Below are 15066 nucleotides of genomic sequence, written 5' to 3' on the forward strand. Positions count from 1 at the left end.
AAAATCCACAGTCTGATTGTGCACTTTGAGGCCACTTTGTCTCAAGAATTTTGCAGAACACCTTCTCGAGTCGCCCCTTTCGCCGCTCGTCGCAATGGGGTTCTGACAATCACCCGAGAGGAGCAAGACAACAACGGCAAACACAGGGGCGCTTAGCCTCCTCTCCACCACAGCATAAATCACTCCTGGCGGCAAACCTGGCTGTACATATTCCACTTCACACACAAGTACTGTACATCACACCCATCTGGCACAGGGACACGACTGGTCACACAAGGTTAGAGAGCCCCGCAAGGGGAACAGGACCTCCTTCCACTGGAGCAGCCCCAAGGAGACGGCTGGGTTACTGTGAGATCAGACCCCCAGCTCCCACCCCAATGGTGCTCTGGGCAGTCTTGAGAGCACACTAACGGTCCGGACCGCTCGCTAATGCTACCAGCGCATTGCTCTGAACATCCCAGCGGGACCGCAAGCTTCTTCATGTGGCACGAAGAGACAAAAGTCAAGTGGAGCGGAGAAACACTGAGCTGAAAACAGTGGCAAGGGTCGCTAGACGAAGGAAAAAGACACGGCATTTGTTCCTGTATACAGCATATTCCTAGGCTGAAATGCAGCATCCAAGAGCACCGGTATAAAAATAACAGACAGGTTTTGACCTCCTTTAAATAAAAAATTTAAACAGCTAATTCCTGAAAGGAAAAAAAAACAAGTTGGTACAATTAGGTCAGTGCAAAAACTAACTCAGAATCCAAAACATTGTAAATCTCTGGAGGACAATAGACAGCAGGGAATCATTCTGACTTGCAGAAAAGAACAAACAGGAGAAACAGAGTTACAAGCTTTCCGGTGATATCACAATATGATTTATTAATAATCATGTAGCGCTGTATCACAATAAGATTTATTGATACACCGTATGACGACATCAGAAAGAATAAAAATCACTCAGATAAGCTTGTTTTGATTTTGCATCCAAAAATAGCCCTATTATTATGCTATTTACAAATGAAATTCAAATCCACCCCCGTAAAAGGAAATAAAATCTTATTATTTTTCCGGGATTATTCCATCTGAAAAGAAATCTTGTTATAAATGCATATCATAAAGAAAACAGTTTAGAAAAGGCCGTGGTGTACTGGAGAGCATCTTATAATACGGTACTGTAAACAGAGTGGTGGATTTTATTACAATACCACTATGATTGCTTGTCCAGTAGAAAAAAACTAATATGGTAACATAGCCAAACAGTCTACACTGACTCAAAATAAGGTAGTCTATTTGGGTGAAATGGGTGAAAAAAGGAATGTGGTATCTTAGCCCTTTGCTAGTGTTCCTGGCAAAACCTAGCGCTGAGATTGGACTGCGTTGACTGGCCTTAAAGGGTTAAAATACACTGCCCAGATTATTGGGAAACACACCCCAGATTGCCTGGACCACGGCCTTCGGAAACCCCAACTCCTATCAGCACAGCCTGAGGGAATAAAATAACAGAAGAGCTACAGTAGCTACCTTATTTTTCAGTCCTGCACTAATATAACAATGCTGCATACCGTCTCATTTCTTCTCTGAACAAAAGGCAGAAAGTCAGAACTCTATACCATTGGTTACAATTCTGCCTGCCTCTGCACAATAATATAGACAGGAACAATCAGAAGGGAGCGCACGGAGAAAACAAGAGAAAATGTTCCGACAGACTGCTCTGGTCTCTGGCAATGCCCTGCCAGTGAAGAGGAGCACAGCCAGATGTTGGGGGTGCCCAGCTGAGCTGCCTGCAGGGGTGGGGCTGCTAGGGGGAGAGAGGGAGAGCCTGCTTCCCCTGCTGGGCTCTGCGAGAGCTCTCTGTACATCAGCTCGCACACGGTCAAGACCCACTATGTGACAGGATGATCAGTTCAAGGTCCCTACATCATTCCCCTACCTGCTGAAATAACATGACGTCTGGTGGAACGCACATATGCAGCTGTGCTCCAGATCTTTGCCAAATCACAACTACAGTACCAGGGGCTTCTTATTCCTGGCTTTTTGAAAGATAACACCTAATTACAAAAACCAAAGCCTCTGGCTCTGAGAGTTCCTTCATAATTCTCTTTATTTTGCGTCTGTCACCACTTTTTTCTTGCTGTTGGTGTTGCTGTTAAGTGTCAGTAATCGCAGTAAGAGGGGGAAAAGATCCCCATGGGGACAGCCAACGAAGGATAAAAAACAGACTTTCTGTGGCACAACTACCACCTGCTTGACGCTGAAAAAACGCCATTCAAGGCATTAAAGTGACATAAATGCCAGCCTGAAAAAGGATGTGAGGCTAAGCTTGAAGGTTTTAATGGTCTATTGCTTTAAAAACAAACTAAATCAGTACAAACAGATGTTTTTTTATGCCATCTGAAATTAAATTCTACGACCTTTTTTATCCCAATGGGACAATAACTGTCAATGTTTTCCATAAATCCAAAAGGGACATGTGTGCTGATACAATCTGGGCAGGTACATTTGTAGAAGCCCTGATTTAATACAGTAGCAGCAATGACCTTTTTATCTGAAGCAGAAAAATATTCATCTGCCTCCTTAATGGCAGCAGACAAAAGAAAAAGGCTGAGTTTGATTTACGTGTCCCTGTTTAATTAAAATAATGGACATTAGCATACTGAGGAGGTATGCTTTTTTCTTCCTCCACAGGGCTGCTCTCTGGTGATTTATAAGGAGTTGCAAGTTTGTCTGGCTTAAGTACATTTCCCTTGTGGGCTGCCCACCCCTTGAACGTGGTGGCCGAACAAGCTGAACCCAGCTAAAGCACAGCTACCGTCTTCAAGTAGGCCACTTCTGCTCATGTGGCACAAACAAACTCCATTAGTGGCCAAGTCTTAGGGAGATGGAAACTGGCCACAGTGGCTCCTTGAAAGAGATACTCCTGTACCACTTGGGCATTGAGCAAAACAAAAGAGTTACGCAAGGGCACAGGAGAAGTCTTGCTGCCCCTTAATGTGATTACCTCCACCACAGCAAGACTCTAGGGGATGCTGCTGTCTCATTGAGGATATACCACACAATGTATACTGTATAGATCTCAGATTTTGGTTTGCTGTTGAAAAAGAAAACCTTGTAAGTATGTGCTGTATGTCTAACACTACTAAAGCTAAATATCCTGTGAATAACAAGCTAAAAGAGGGCATATACTTAATGTAGAAAACATCCTGGATCAAAAATGCCAGGATCAAAACTCTCATCTTCTTTTCAGCCTTTGCACAAGAAATGTCGCATTTATGCTCCTGCTGTGAATTATTATTGAATGAACGAAAAAAAACAAACAGTATGTCAACACTACCCTAGCCTTGGAGGGGTCAGTATGTCAGTATGGCAGGGACTGCAGACCACAGATATAAAGCAGGTATTAACAGGACACAGATACTAACCAAACAAGGACCAGTCAAGGTGCTGAGACAGCGTTAACATCCAGTGTCTTCTGAAAATGAACCAGACCATTTGTTCCTTGTTCAATTTTTCTACACTAAGCACTTCATATTGAATAGATAGCTGTTCCCGATGAACCTTTACTTCCAGTCTATGTTAAACGTTTGTTAGAGATGCATAAATTATTATATATATTTATATATGTACAATATTTACATAGAGGGGAAGGAGAGAAAACCTTACAAATGGACTCGCAAAGATTGCTGTTTGAGTTGCTGGGTGAGCCGGGTCTGTTGTGAATCTCAGAGTATCACCAGTCCGCCACATACAGCCCTGATCCACATCTCAAACCCCAGGGCGATGCTGAACACAACACATTAGCTCAGTGCCTTATCCAAGACCACCTGCATTGCAAAGCTTAAAAATGCAGTTATATTTTTACATGTGGACATTGCAAAACTAGTGCACAGCCACCCAAGGGACCTTCAGCAAGGCACTGTATTTAGGATAGTCAATTGCAACACTGTGCACCTAAACATTCTTCATTAGTGGCCTTGGTACATTGAGTTGGACAGACCTGCTTGGTATGCAAGAATTTCTGCTGCTCCCAATACTCCAGTAATTATATGATTTTAATTCCTAACAGTCCTTTCACATGTGGACCAAACAGCAAATGAGATCCTTCTCCCCTGTGTCCTGTAAGGGGACAGCAAGTCAATACAAACGCATTATTCCAAAGCACAAAGGCGAGGCCAAAGATAAAGTCGACTAATGAGATCTCACCAACATTTAACTGTCTGCAAATTCACAAGATCCAGTGTTTTAAAACTAAGTTTATAACTATTTGCTGAATCCTGTTGCTGAAATTTGAATAAGGACAAAATAACTACTCCAGTGATAACCTGAAAGAGACAGGAGACTGTGATGGAACTGCATTGATTGCTAGAGAATGGATGGTCTCATAATCTGCTAGAGCCTGCTGTGAATCAGGAATGCCAAGCTACACCACAGGGTGACAGCAGCAGAGCAGAAAGACAGCAGCTCTCAGATGGTAAGGAAAGCCTTTTAATTCTGGATCTCACTGCTCTGTCCACACCACTCAAGACACCCGGCAACTCTTATTCCTAAGAAAAGCCCCAAGGTGTATGTGTGAAACAGAATTTCAAGGGTTCAGAAACACAAACAATACTGGACAGGAAGAATCTACACCACCGTGAGAGCAAAATCGAAATGCTCTTCACACCCCAGGATCACTTGAGAGTGCAAACATACTGTACACTATCACCAGTTGTCCACTTCATGTTAGGCTTACGTACAAGTCACAAGATCCCTGCTAATAGAGATGTACCAATGCACTTTAAATTAAAATGCTACAATAGAAAAAAAAACATTTAAATGTGTTTAGCCCACCATTTTCACAAATTATAAACCAAATCATTTATTTCTTAATGCAGTCTCAGTAGATCCCATGACAGGTTTCTTCTCCCTCAAAGGAACATTAAATCGGAACTCCTGCAACTTTAAAATGACAGGATAAATATGAAATCTATTCTTCAAGACCAGTTAGGGGGGGGTTCTCCATTATCAAAATCTTTAATTTTTGCTCCTTTATTTTTGGATGCCAGTTAAATGAATTATGTCCCCTTCATGTGTCTCTTAACAGTGTGTTTGCCTTCGTGGATATGAAGAACAAAAATACTGTTTTAGGTTAATGAGTCTCAACCCCCTCCTCCACTGGTATGGTGAAATACAGTAGTCCATGCTGGTCTGGCCACAGACCAGAAATCATTCTTGGCAAAGGGGGCGTTACTTCCCACCAGTCTCCTCCCATTGCCACTCCCATTCTCCCAAGGTCCTTCCTCCTACTTGCACAGTTCTCCAAAGCCATTGGTCTGCCCATCAGTGGAAAGCGTACAGCAGCAGAAGAATGGTGCAAACACCAATGACTCCGCCCAGAATTAGAGAGTCCCGCCTTTTCCTCAAGTTAATTCGCTGGATCAGGTTATTGATGGCCGGAAAGCGATCTGGCAAACAATCTGGTTAAGGAATCTCGCAAAGCAGTTTTTTTTTTTCAGCAGAAGCACGCTGCAGGGGCTTTACACGAAACACACAGGGTTACTATATAACACAGATACTTCATCCATTAGGTGGTGTCTAGCTGTTTTTCTTCCTGAAAGAAAGCTTTTTTAAAAGATTTTAAAACATAAATAACATGTACCCAGCTGAAACACTCTAATACAGTATTTGATTTAAAAATTGAAAAATTATTGCTTTCATCTAACATACTACCATGTATGTGGCAGTGGAGGGCAGTCCCCACTACCTGTAAAGCACTTTGAGTGGAGTGTCCAGAAAAGCGCTTTATAAGTGTAAGCAATTATTATTAATACTAATTATTATTACCATGGCAACACTGTTTTATGTGATCTCTATATGTAACATAACTGATATTCATCTACTGTACATGCTTATGCAATGAATGATATTCGCCTATGCTGTGCACCTATTCTGAAGTCAAATCTGCTTGCAGCCTGACTAGAAGAGTCCATGCCAGCACCCTCCAGTCTTCAGTATAAGCAGTATTTCATATATCCTTTCTGCAAGTCTAATTGAATATTGGAACTTCTGCAGGTGCCATCTGGTTTTCAGTTCATCCCTGCAATTAAATACTCCCAAACTACACTGGCATCGGTAGCTGCCTCCAGACTTTTTAATCAGGTTGTGGGGAATGCCTTCGTTGAAGTGCACAGATATCTCATCTTGTTAGAACGGTGCATGTGTACATAAGACAACCACAAGACAACAGATCAAAGGGCAGGCACAGGCTTGTCTTGCGTAATTGGACAGAACTGAATTAATGTGCTTCGTGTTTTTGATACCAGAGCCAGGGTAAAGTGATCCCTGGTCGTCAGTCTTAGCATTCAAAACGGCACAGATCTAAGCATAAAGCGCTCTTCAATGTCTTATTTATGGATTCTGTATATTTATCATGCCTTCTCAGAAACAGTACCATGATTATGTGAGAGAGGCAGCACCACTGCAGCTTGTGCTCTGAGAGCACAGACATTCCCTGGCGGAGACAGGCTGGACAGCACTCGTCGCGGCAACAAAGGATACTGGCTAGAGTGTTGACTCGGCTCTGTATGGACTTCAGCAGCCCGCGCTGGGAGGTCATGTTCTCCTTGGTTGCCATGGCGATGCTGCAAGAGAACAGGACCACACACATTTACAGAAACGGCATGGCAGCTGGCCTGTCCAGCCCGTCAGCCCACCCCCCACCCCCCCCATCCCGGCTCCTGGCGCAACGCCCCTCGTTCGCAGTCGACAGCTCGAGGCGGTTCCGACCAGTGCTCCAAGAGGGATCCCGGGAGGAGCTGTGATCACGACGGACAGAAACCCACTCTCACGTGCTGCTGGGGGGAAAACGCCCTGAGTGCGCGAGGCAAAGGCAAAACCAGCGAGGACAGAAAACTACCAAAAACAGACAGGATAGAGTGTTCCAGCTGCTTTTTCCAAACCGAGAGTTTTTTTTTTTTAAAACAGTAACCTCAGCCATATCCATAGATTGTACTCTTAAGTGTATAATAATAAAAATAATATCCTTACACTTACATAGCGCTTTTCTGGACACTCCACTCAAAGCGCTTTACAGGTAATGGGGATCCCCTCCACCACCACCAGTGTGTCACACACCAGCTCTCAGTGGGGAGGAGAGCAGAGTGATGAAGCTCATTTACAGATGGGGATTATTAGGAGGCCATGACTGGTAAAGGCCAGATGGAAATTCAGCCAGGTCACCGGGGTTACACCCACACTCTTCCCAGAAATGACCAGGGCTTTTTAATGACCACGGAGAGTCAGGATCTTGGGTCGACATCTCATTCGAAGCAAGAGTAATGAAGTTAGTCTTTGCGGTCTTTTGGCATTCAAACACCCTTTTGAATAATTCGCACAGCGACACGGGGAAGCAGGAAGTGAAATGTGAGTGCAAAGCCGCAATCCGAGGATCATAGTCACAGTCAAAGTACAACGCCCGGCTTCAGCTATGAACAAGAGCACGGGATGCCCAAAAAAGGCAAGAGCTTTTTTGCAGCCAGACTTGGAAGTCATTTGGACGTTTCATTGCTTTTTACATTACTTTTAATTCTGGGAAAAAAAATGGGGGTTCTTTAAACCCCAAAATGCATTAATCCCAATATACCGTCTGCAACAGGATGATTTAGTGCCTATTGAAAAATGAACCTCCATTAGAAATCCATTCTCACAGACACTGTAGACAGCAGACGTGGCAAATAAAAGGAATATGAGAAGATTCCTTATAATTACTTTCATGCACTTCAAACCATCTTAATCCATTTTGATTGTGAATGTGGCAATCTGTAATGCAGATCTTGTTAGAAGGCCCTATATCAAATGCAAGTCCTTTTTATTCTCTTTAACTGCATCCTGTTTTATAGTCACCATAAATGCGGCATGTATGCAATTATTGTGAAGTGAATTATTTTGTGTGAAGTGGCATTAATTCACACAAAAACAGCCTTTTTTTTTGGTCTTGGGATGCTTTAGCTGTACTGCTATTCAGTACAGCTTCTCCAAGAAAAAAATGTCTTTTGTATTTCAGAGACACTACAAAGGATATTACGGGACCAGTTTTGCCATGATCTCAGTTTTAGGATACAAAGAAAACAAGGGAACTGTAAAGCGGGGACTTCTGGTAGCCACCCTGGTTCAAACAGACACAGCGACATTACTGTCAGGAATAAGAATTTGCCTAAGTGGCCCATCAGTGTTCAACACTTTTCTAGGAGGAATTGAACCTGCACCTCTGGTCCCAAGGCGAACACGATGTCTGCAGACTCTGTTAGCCAAGCCACAGTCAAGCTGAGACAACTCTTTGTATTTCATGCTGCTTCATTTCTCTCATATATTGCCCCATTTTTGTTCTGTCTTTAAAGTTTTTACTATAAAAGACTAATTGATGAGATGAAAAATCATGAAGTCCCTAATGCAAGAGCATGAGGCCACACAGTAAGCAGAAGACGTCGGTTTCTGTTACAGCTACAGAATCCTGAGCTGGTGGCTCACTGCAGCCAACGCCATCAATGTTCCCAAATGATCTGTACTCTTCCGGACAAAAGCTCCATTTTAACCTGCCTTTCCCCCTTTTCTCCAATTTGATAGCAAACTAAATCATTAAAAAGTCCTGATTCTTCATATCACAAAGCAACTAAGAAATGTCCCTGTTTTCCTTATAAACCAGCTGAAAGCCACAGAAACGACCGTCAGACAAGCAGTGCACAGCACTCTGCCACTTGCAGGTGTCTCTCACTCTTATTTGCAGGCAGAGCCCTTGGTACTGTAGAACTGGAATTCAGATGAAGCCTCCCAGACCTGAAACCCATTCTTCCTGCTGTGTTGGTCTCCAGTGAAAGCATGCTGGGTTTTTTTCCAAGCAGTAAAATGCTGATGGTACAACTTGTTCCCTAGGAGGTCTTCATGAAATCACATTCGTCAGTGTAAAAGAATGAGAGAGAGAAAAGCCTTCTGGCTAACCAGCTGTTGAGTACAGAATCAAAGCCGTCAGATAAACCCCAGAGATCTACCGTCTATCGTGCTCTGGGCAACAACGTCCCCCTCAACCCCCAAGACAAAATGACAGAGGCAGGGAGTCAAGTACAAATAAGTCAAACGGAACAACGCAGTGCTTGATCATGAGTCGAGACAGGATACCGCTGTAAAACACTGGCCGGGATTATGGGATTACCAAATTTTCCATGTCGTCTTTACTCCAAGAAGAGATTTTCCAATCCAAACCTTCACTTCATTCGTTTGATCTTTAACAGCTACGGTATGTGCTGAAACAGTGCCACGTATTGTTCATAGGGCAACTGGTGGCTTTTGTATCATGAGCTAATTGAGTGTTAACGCAGGTGTGAGAGCCGAGCTCAAGGGAACGGGCCTCGGGAGAGGTGTCTTGCTGCTTTGGGACAGGTATCCACGTGATATAAAGACATGGGCGGCACAGAATTCTTGCAGGCTTGGATTGCGAGAACCTTCTTTAAAAGGAAATCCAACTTAAAATGATTTTGTTTTCAAAGAAGGCGGAGTGCACATCTGCAGAAATCTGAATGAGAAACAAAGTTGCATTCTCCCCTTTTCCTTCTGTATCTGAGAGGAAGTTCTAGTGTCCCAGACCCAGCAGGCTTCCTTTAAGGAAACTAACAAGGCCCCAAGCTGGAGAAGGGCGTGGGGCCCCGACAGGGGCTCCCCACATTGCCACGTGCCCCGGGGGGGGGTTTTCTCAGGAAGGTGAGGCGCCTGGGTCCAGCCGCTACCCCACCCCGCCGATCCACTGCTGGCGTTACATAAGCAGCGTGGGATGAACATCAACATGCATGACTCGAATCGCTGCAGGAATTCACGAAGACGCCTGTCTCCTTCGGTCTCCCTCACGGGGCTGATGGGTCCACAGATATTGCCTTCGGGAAATCCCTCACAGAGCTTAAAAGACTGTATTAACAGCAGGCTGCACTAGAAGCACAGCCCTCAGCCCTGCTCCATACTGTAGTATACTGAAGTGTACAGTATCTTCCATGCACTTATTCGTGATTATACAGCCACACCGATCCAGTAACAAAGAGTGCATTTGTGACCAAAATACTGTCTAAATGACACCGCAGTCTTGCGTTTTTGTTGCATCAGTGTTAAATGATCCTGCAGGATGTTGTGCTTCATTATTTATGATTATAAGTGAACACTTCTTACTGTTCACTCATAATAGAACAAAGAACTCACAATAGGTCATCTTCGGTCACAAGAACAAAAGCCTTGTGAAAAGAACTGTAAGACTCTTGGTTACTTCGTCCTGATTGTGTTGGTGTTGAAACCTTTTTACAGAGCTTGTTTATTTAGACTAGTGAATTGTTTTTATGGTTAGCAATCAGTGCTAAACGTAATTTTAAAGTCCAAGCACAGACTTTACCACGTGAACTAAGAGCTTCGCAGTGTGATGCCTGTCCACTTTCCAGGAGATGTTGTGGAAGGTATGGATTGCACAGGAGGCGTCTGCAGGCCTTAGTTTAAGACCAGATCAGTTTCCAGCTAAATGCATTGGTACAATCGAATCACAGAGGAATTGGCTTGGCTTGGCTCTCAAGTGATTTATCTTTTCCTTCCCCAGTGAAACAGGTTAATTAGAATCCGTGTCGGTGCGTTCACTGGGGTTTTCTGCCTTCTCTTGACAATGTTTGCTTTCTGGTCTTTTCCGCTAGAATGACTAATTTGATGAAATGCAGCAACTCAGGCATCCTACTTACATGAGAGTCCCCAGGGGTCAGAGGATAACGTCAACGGTGAGTTTTAATTCAGAACACTGGCTGATTTTGCACAGCCCCATGTTATGAAAAGCAGCAGCTTTTCTTACGGAACCTGAAGATATGGTGAAGATTTTTTCATGACCATCCCAGTTCTCTTCCTCCGCACAAAAACACCCCCGGATTGGTGATTCTCGTATGTCCCTGCTCTCAGCAAACCTGAGAAGTGCTCTTTTTGTTATGAGACACACCTGTGATATCTGTGAAAGTCTCAAAGGAAAACAGTTTAGGCATCACTGAATATTTGCTGCTGCTGTGACAATGTGTAACTACTATGTAATTAACATATAATGATGAAGTTAAGACTGATGGAGGAGATTTGATTACCTGACCAGGGCATATCTGCTCATGCATAATTTCTTTACTGACTAGACTGGGACAACAGCAGTATTCTGTAGTGCTCTAAAGGAGAATTCAAGGTCTCAGCTCACAAAGCATGAGTTTTACAGAACTTTTACAGAAACTCCAAAAAGAAATTGAATATCAGGACAGAACAAGCAAACACATGTCCCTTAGCAGTAAAATAAAATCGGCTCCTACCTTATTGTGTCATCGATCAGCCGATCTGAACTGTCAAGAAAAGAGCAAAAACAGAAAAATGTTAGAAAGAGCAAAAGCTGAAGCTGGTACCCAGGGCTGGGCAATGACTCTCGATTATTTCATCATCACTGAAAGATAAAGCAGTTGCTGTATATTCAGTCCCACCCTGCTGTTCAGCTCTTCACGCCACTCTGAGGAATTCAGGGCCACTCAGGTAATCAAGGCAGTGCTGTGTGTCTGGATCCCAACTCTACTTTCACGGCAGGTGACTAGAAAAACACCCAGCGAGTCTCAGGGTAATAGCAAGGAGTTTTTAGTGACTTACACCTCTGATGAAACTGCACGCGTGCACATGACTGGGCTAGCCTGGCCTTTCACTATGGTTAGGCTTAATGGGAAGCCCAGTCATGATGGTGACACCTGACAGCTGTAACTGACATGATGTTATCATATGTCTCATTTAAGAGGATTCAGAGCTCGTGATTCATAATTTATTAAATTTCCAGTGGTAAAAATGGATACCACTCTGTATGAATTGCAATGCCAAGGGAGCCATTGCTACTTTTGAGTTCCCCTGGATTGAGGAACAGCCCTTGAATGGGTGCTGCTTCAGTTAAGTTTGATTTTATTTGTGTGCCAAATAGCCAAAACGCAGCTTGTTAGCCCCACGCCTCCCAGAAAATGAACCCTCCAGAACTTGAGTCCAAACAGCAATGGAAAACTGCGGAAATGTCTTCAGAAAAGAAAAAGCAAATAGAAATTTCTTGTGCAAGCCTAACGGCAGATAGCTTAAAAAAGCTTAGTTGAAGATGACAGGAAAAAGTCTTCCGTTCCCATACAAATGGAAGTATTTAATTTTCTGCTGGACACAGGGAGGAGATTTGATTACCTGCACCGGAACGAGACTTGGTATTCAATACTTAATGCATTTTCTTTTCTTCTGCCTGCAGGACATGTTGCTGCTAACACTTCTCTGTAGCTGCTAAAATGAGCTCAGCAACTGGCCTGACATTCTTGTACTTTTGCAATGAGTGCTACCTGGAGATTCACAATAATATCATTACAGTCACCATGTACTCCAATAACGCTCCTCCAAAACAGTTTCTATCACTTGCTTCTTAATCAACCTATATAACACTTCTTTGGGGGCAATGACAAAAATATTTTCAAAGACATCTCTGCCTAAGTTTGCTTCAGAATTTGAGAGATTATATTTTTATAGGTTTTTGAAAATGCAGACTTAAGGATAAACCTAAAGAAGGTGCCCTTGAAAAAGAAATGTACTTGTTCATATTGATTAATTGGGACTGATGGGTGCACTGATGCATCTCTATATGAAGAGTTTAAATCAAAGGTTGTTAAGTTAAAACGGCATTAATGTTTACCTTGCCTAGAAATTTATCACAACAACAAATTCACAAAGTTATTATTAGGAAAATGACAGTGTTGTGTGTAGCAGGTGCATTTTAATTTGAATCCCTCTCACTGCTCATAGTGAGCTTGTGTTCTGCTTCACTGAGTGACTCCTGTGCTGTCTGTGTGTGTAAAAGGATTCACGTCCACCCCTAGAAGATGGTTTTTACAAGTGAAAATGATGACCAAGATCACAACACACTGAGGCTTCCCTGCAAACTGTCAAATGTCAGCGGGGTAATGTTATAAAAACACCTTTTTGTGTTTTATCTCAGCTTGTGCTGCATGCACTCCATAGTGAGCTGACAGAGCTTCTGGAAGGATCTGTCCACTTGATCAGTTAAGGTAAAGTTAATGAAAGGGTGTCTCACTACAGTGTTGGAAGATGCTTGGTACTTTGTCCTGAAATATGGTTACAGAACAGACAGGACAGACATGTTAATGGCAATGGTTCTGTCATCAGCTGGCCTGAACAACAGTCCACTCTGAAAGTTTACTCGTGGGTTGAGGCCAGTGTTAGAAGCAATAGGAGCAGCACATCCTCAATGGATGCATGACTTTCAGTTGTCCTCTGGCATCATTCAGATCACACGCAAAACGGGAAAGGAAATCAAGATAGAAAACAAAGCTGATCTCATAAGCTTGATATCCAAAACACGGGTTCGAATGAGCTGTGGCAATTACCAAGACAGCTCTCACCTCCTGCACAAGTGCCCTCACACTGGTTCCTAAGAGGCATAAGAGGAGCACCATGGGAGTCAGACACGACAGAGATTAACAGTTAGCAATCTTCTGAGTTTTGTGAGGCCTTCTTGTATAATAGTCTACCATTAAGAATAAAAACCACCTTCAAGCCACAATTAAGTGATCCTTCTTAACCATTTTTAGAACTCAAACATCCTGTACAAATCTGAAACGCTCTTTCATCACTGTGTGTCAAATCTGTGCTGCCTAATGGCATTTTTTCGGTCTTTAGTCTTCTTACCCTGCATAGCTCAGTAGCTTGGAACAGGAAAAATATTCTAAATAACTCTTTAAATGACATTTTTAATAAGACTTCCTGGATAATTTATGGAGGCCAACCCATTTGTTGTAAATGATTCAATGTGCTGCTAGTTTTTTATTTCTAAATTTTCACCGATTTTAATCAGAGGGGAAGCTCACTCACAGGTCCAACTGCCTGGTTCACTCGATATTTAGTTGTCAGTTGGACCGAAAAACATGATTTCTTCCACTGCAGTCTTAATGAACATAAATGGTTTTTCGAGGACCCACAAAACATTTGTGATAATGCACTTCCTTATACACAGCCCAGAAACTGCTCGGATGCATCTCAAGCACTTAGTTTCCTTCAAGGATAAATATCCATGCTTTGCCACCTGCCTACTATTATCGCAGTATTGTGATCACGGGAGGTGTACTCGCATTTAGCATTACCAAAAGTGCCTGCTAGTGTGATACTCCTGGACAGGGGATTATCAAACAGAATGCCAATACTAGGCAAAACCTGGAGGATTCAGAATGCTACCAACCGCTGTTTGTGTAAAACAACCTGCCAACACAGCAAGTTCAACCTAAGAATGTGTGACACAGCTCAGAATCCATATGCATAATCCTTGGCTTTTGCATAATCAGACTCTTGTCCATGTCTTTCAGTTTCGACTGTAATGTCATTTCTGCACGTCCAGCTACTGTAACCTGTAAACCGTTCTAAGACAGGTGTAGACCAGTCGAATGCTAGCCTAAAACACAGCAAAAGCATCTCCCTATAGTACGCAGTGTATGTTGAGTCACTTGTCTTTCCCTGGCATGCAGTAAGCAGACGGTCTCCAGGAGGTGCACACATGCTTATCTGAGGTCAAAATAAAATGCACTGCAGCCTAGATGGAGGCTTAAAACAATAATAAAGCCTGGCTGCTCAGTCATAGCAGGCTGGGGTCCCAGCCTAATGCATTATCAATCGAAAGCAAGTCAAACCGAGCACGACTGCTGCCACTGAAAGCAGAAGGGTAATGCATGCTACATTAGCAGGACATGGCTTGGCAGACTGCACCAGCAACCTACACATATAAAAGTCCAGATTTAATGCAATGCTCACCAACAAAGGGGTCAGTAAGTAGTGCACAGTCATTAAAGCCATCCATTTGCAATTCAAAAGAATTAGGGAAGGATGCATTAGCAAATCAACCTCATAAAAAAGCATTTTTCCTCATGCAAACCTAAAGAGACGAGAGACGTACTGTACATCAGTGTTTAGTCCACTGGGACACTAGGAAGCCCTCGCACCAGTAGCAATGTAAATCAGCAGGACAGCCACGTGGTCCAGGTAAAGAAT

The 15066-nt window shown here is 43.2% G+C and overlaps 1 protein-coding gene across 1 annotated transcript in view; it reads right to left on the reverse strand.

Annotated features, from left to right (window-relative positions):
• Nucleotides 1-847: 847 nt before the first annotated feature.
• Nucleotides 848-15066, reverse strand: part of gosr1 (golgi SNAP receptor complex member 1) — a 41577-nt gene continuing 27358 nt past the window's right edge. Inside the window, exons 7-9 of the mRNA XM_006640886.3 lie at nucleotides 11319-11348; nucleotides 6523-6605; nucleotides 848-5429 (exon numbers count right to left, since the gene is read on the reverse strand). Coding sequence (XP_006640949.1) covers nucleotides 5305-5429; nucleotides 6523-6605; nucleotides 11319-11348 — 238 coding nt within the window. The 3' untranslated portion in view covers nucleotides 848-5304. The remainder of the gene's footprint in view (nucleotides 5430-6522; nucleotides 6606-11318; nucleotides 11349-15066) is intronic.

The sequence above is a fragment of the Lepisosteus oculatus genome, chromosome 26 (assembly GCF_040954835.1).
Source record: "Lepisosteus oculatus isolate fLepOcu1 chromosome 26, fLepOcu1.hap2, whole genome shotgun sequence".
NCBI classification, from domain to species: Eukaryota; Metazoa; Chordata; class Actinopteri; order Semionotiformes; family Lepisosteidae; genus Lepisosteus; species Lepisosteus oculatus.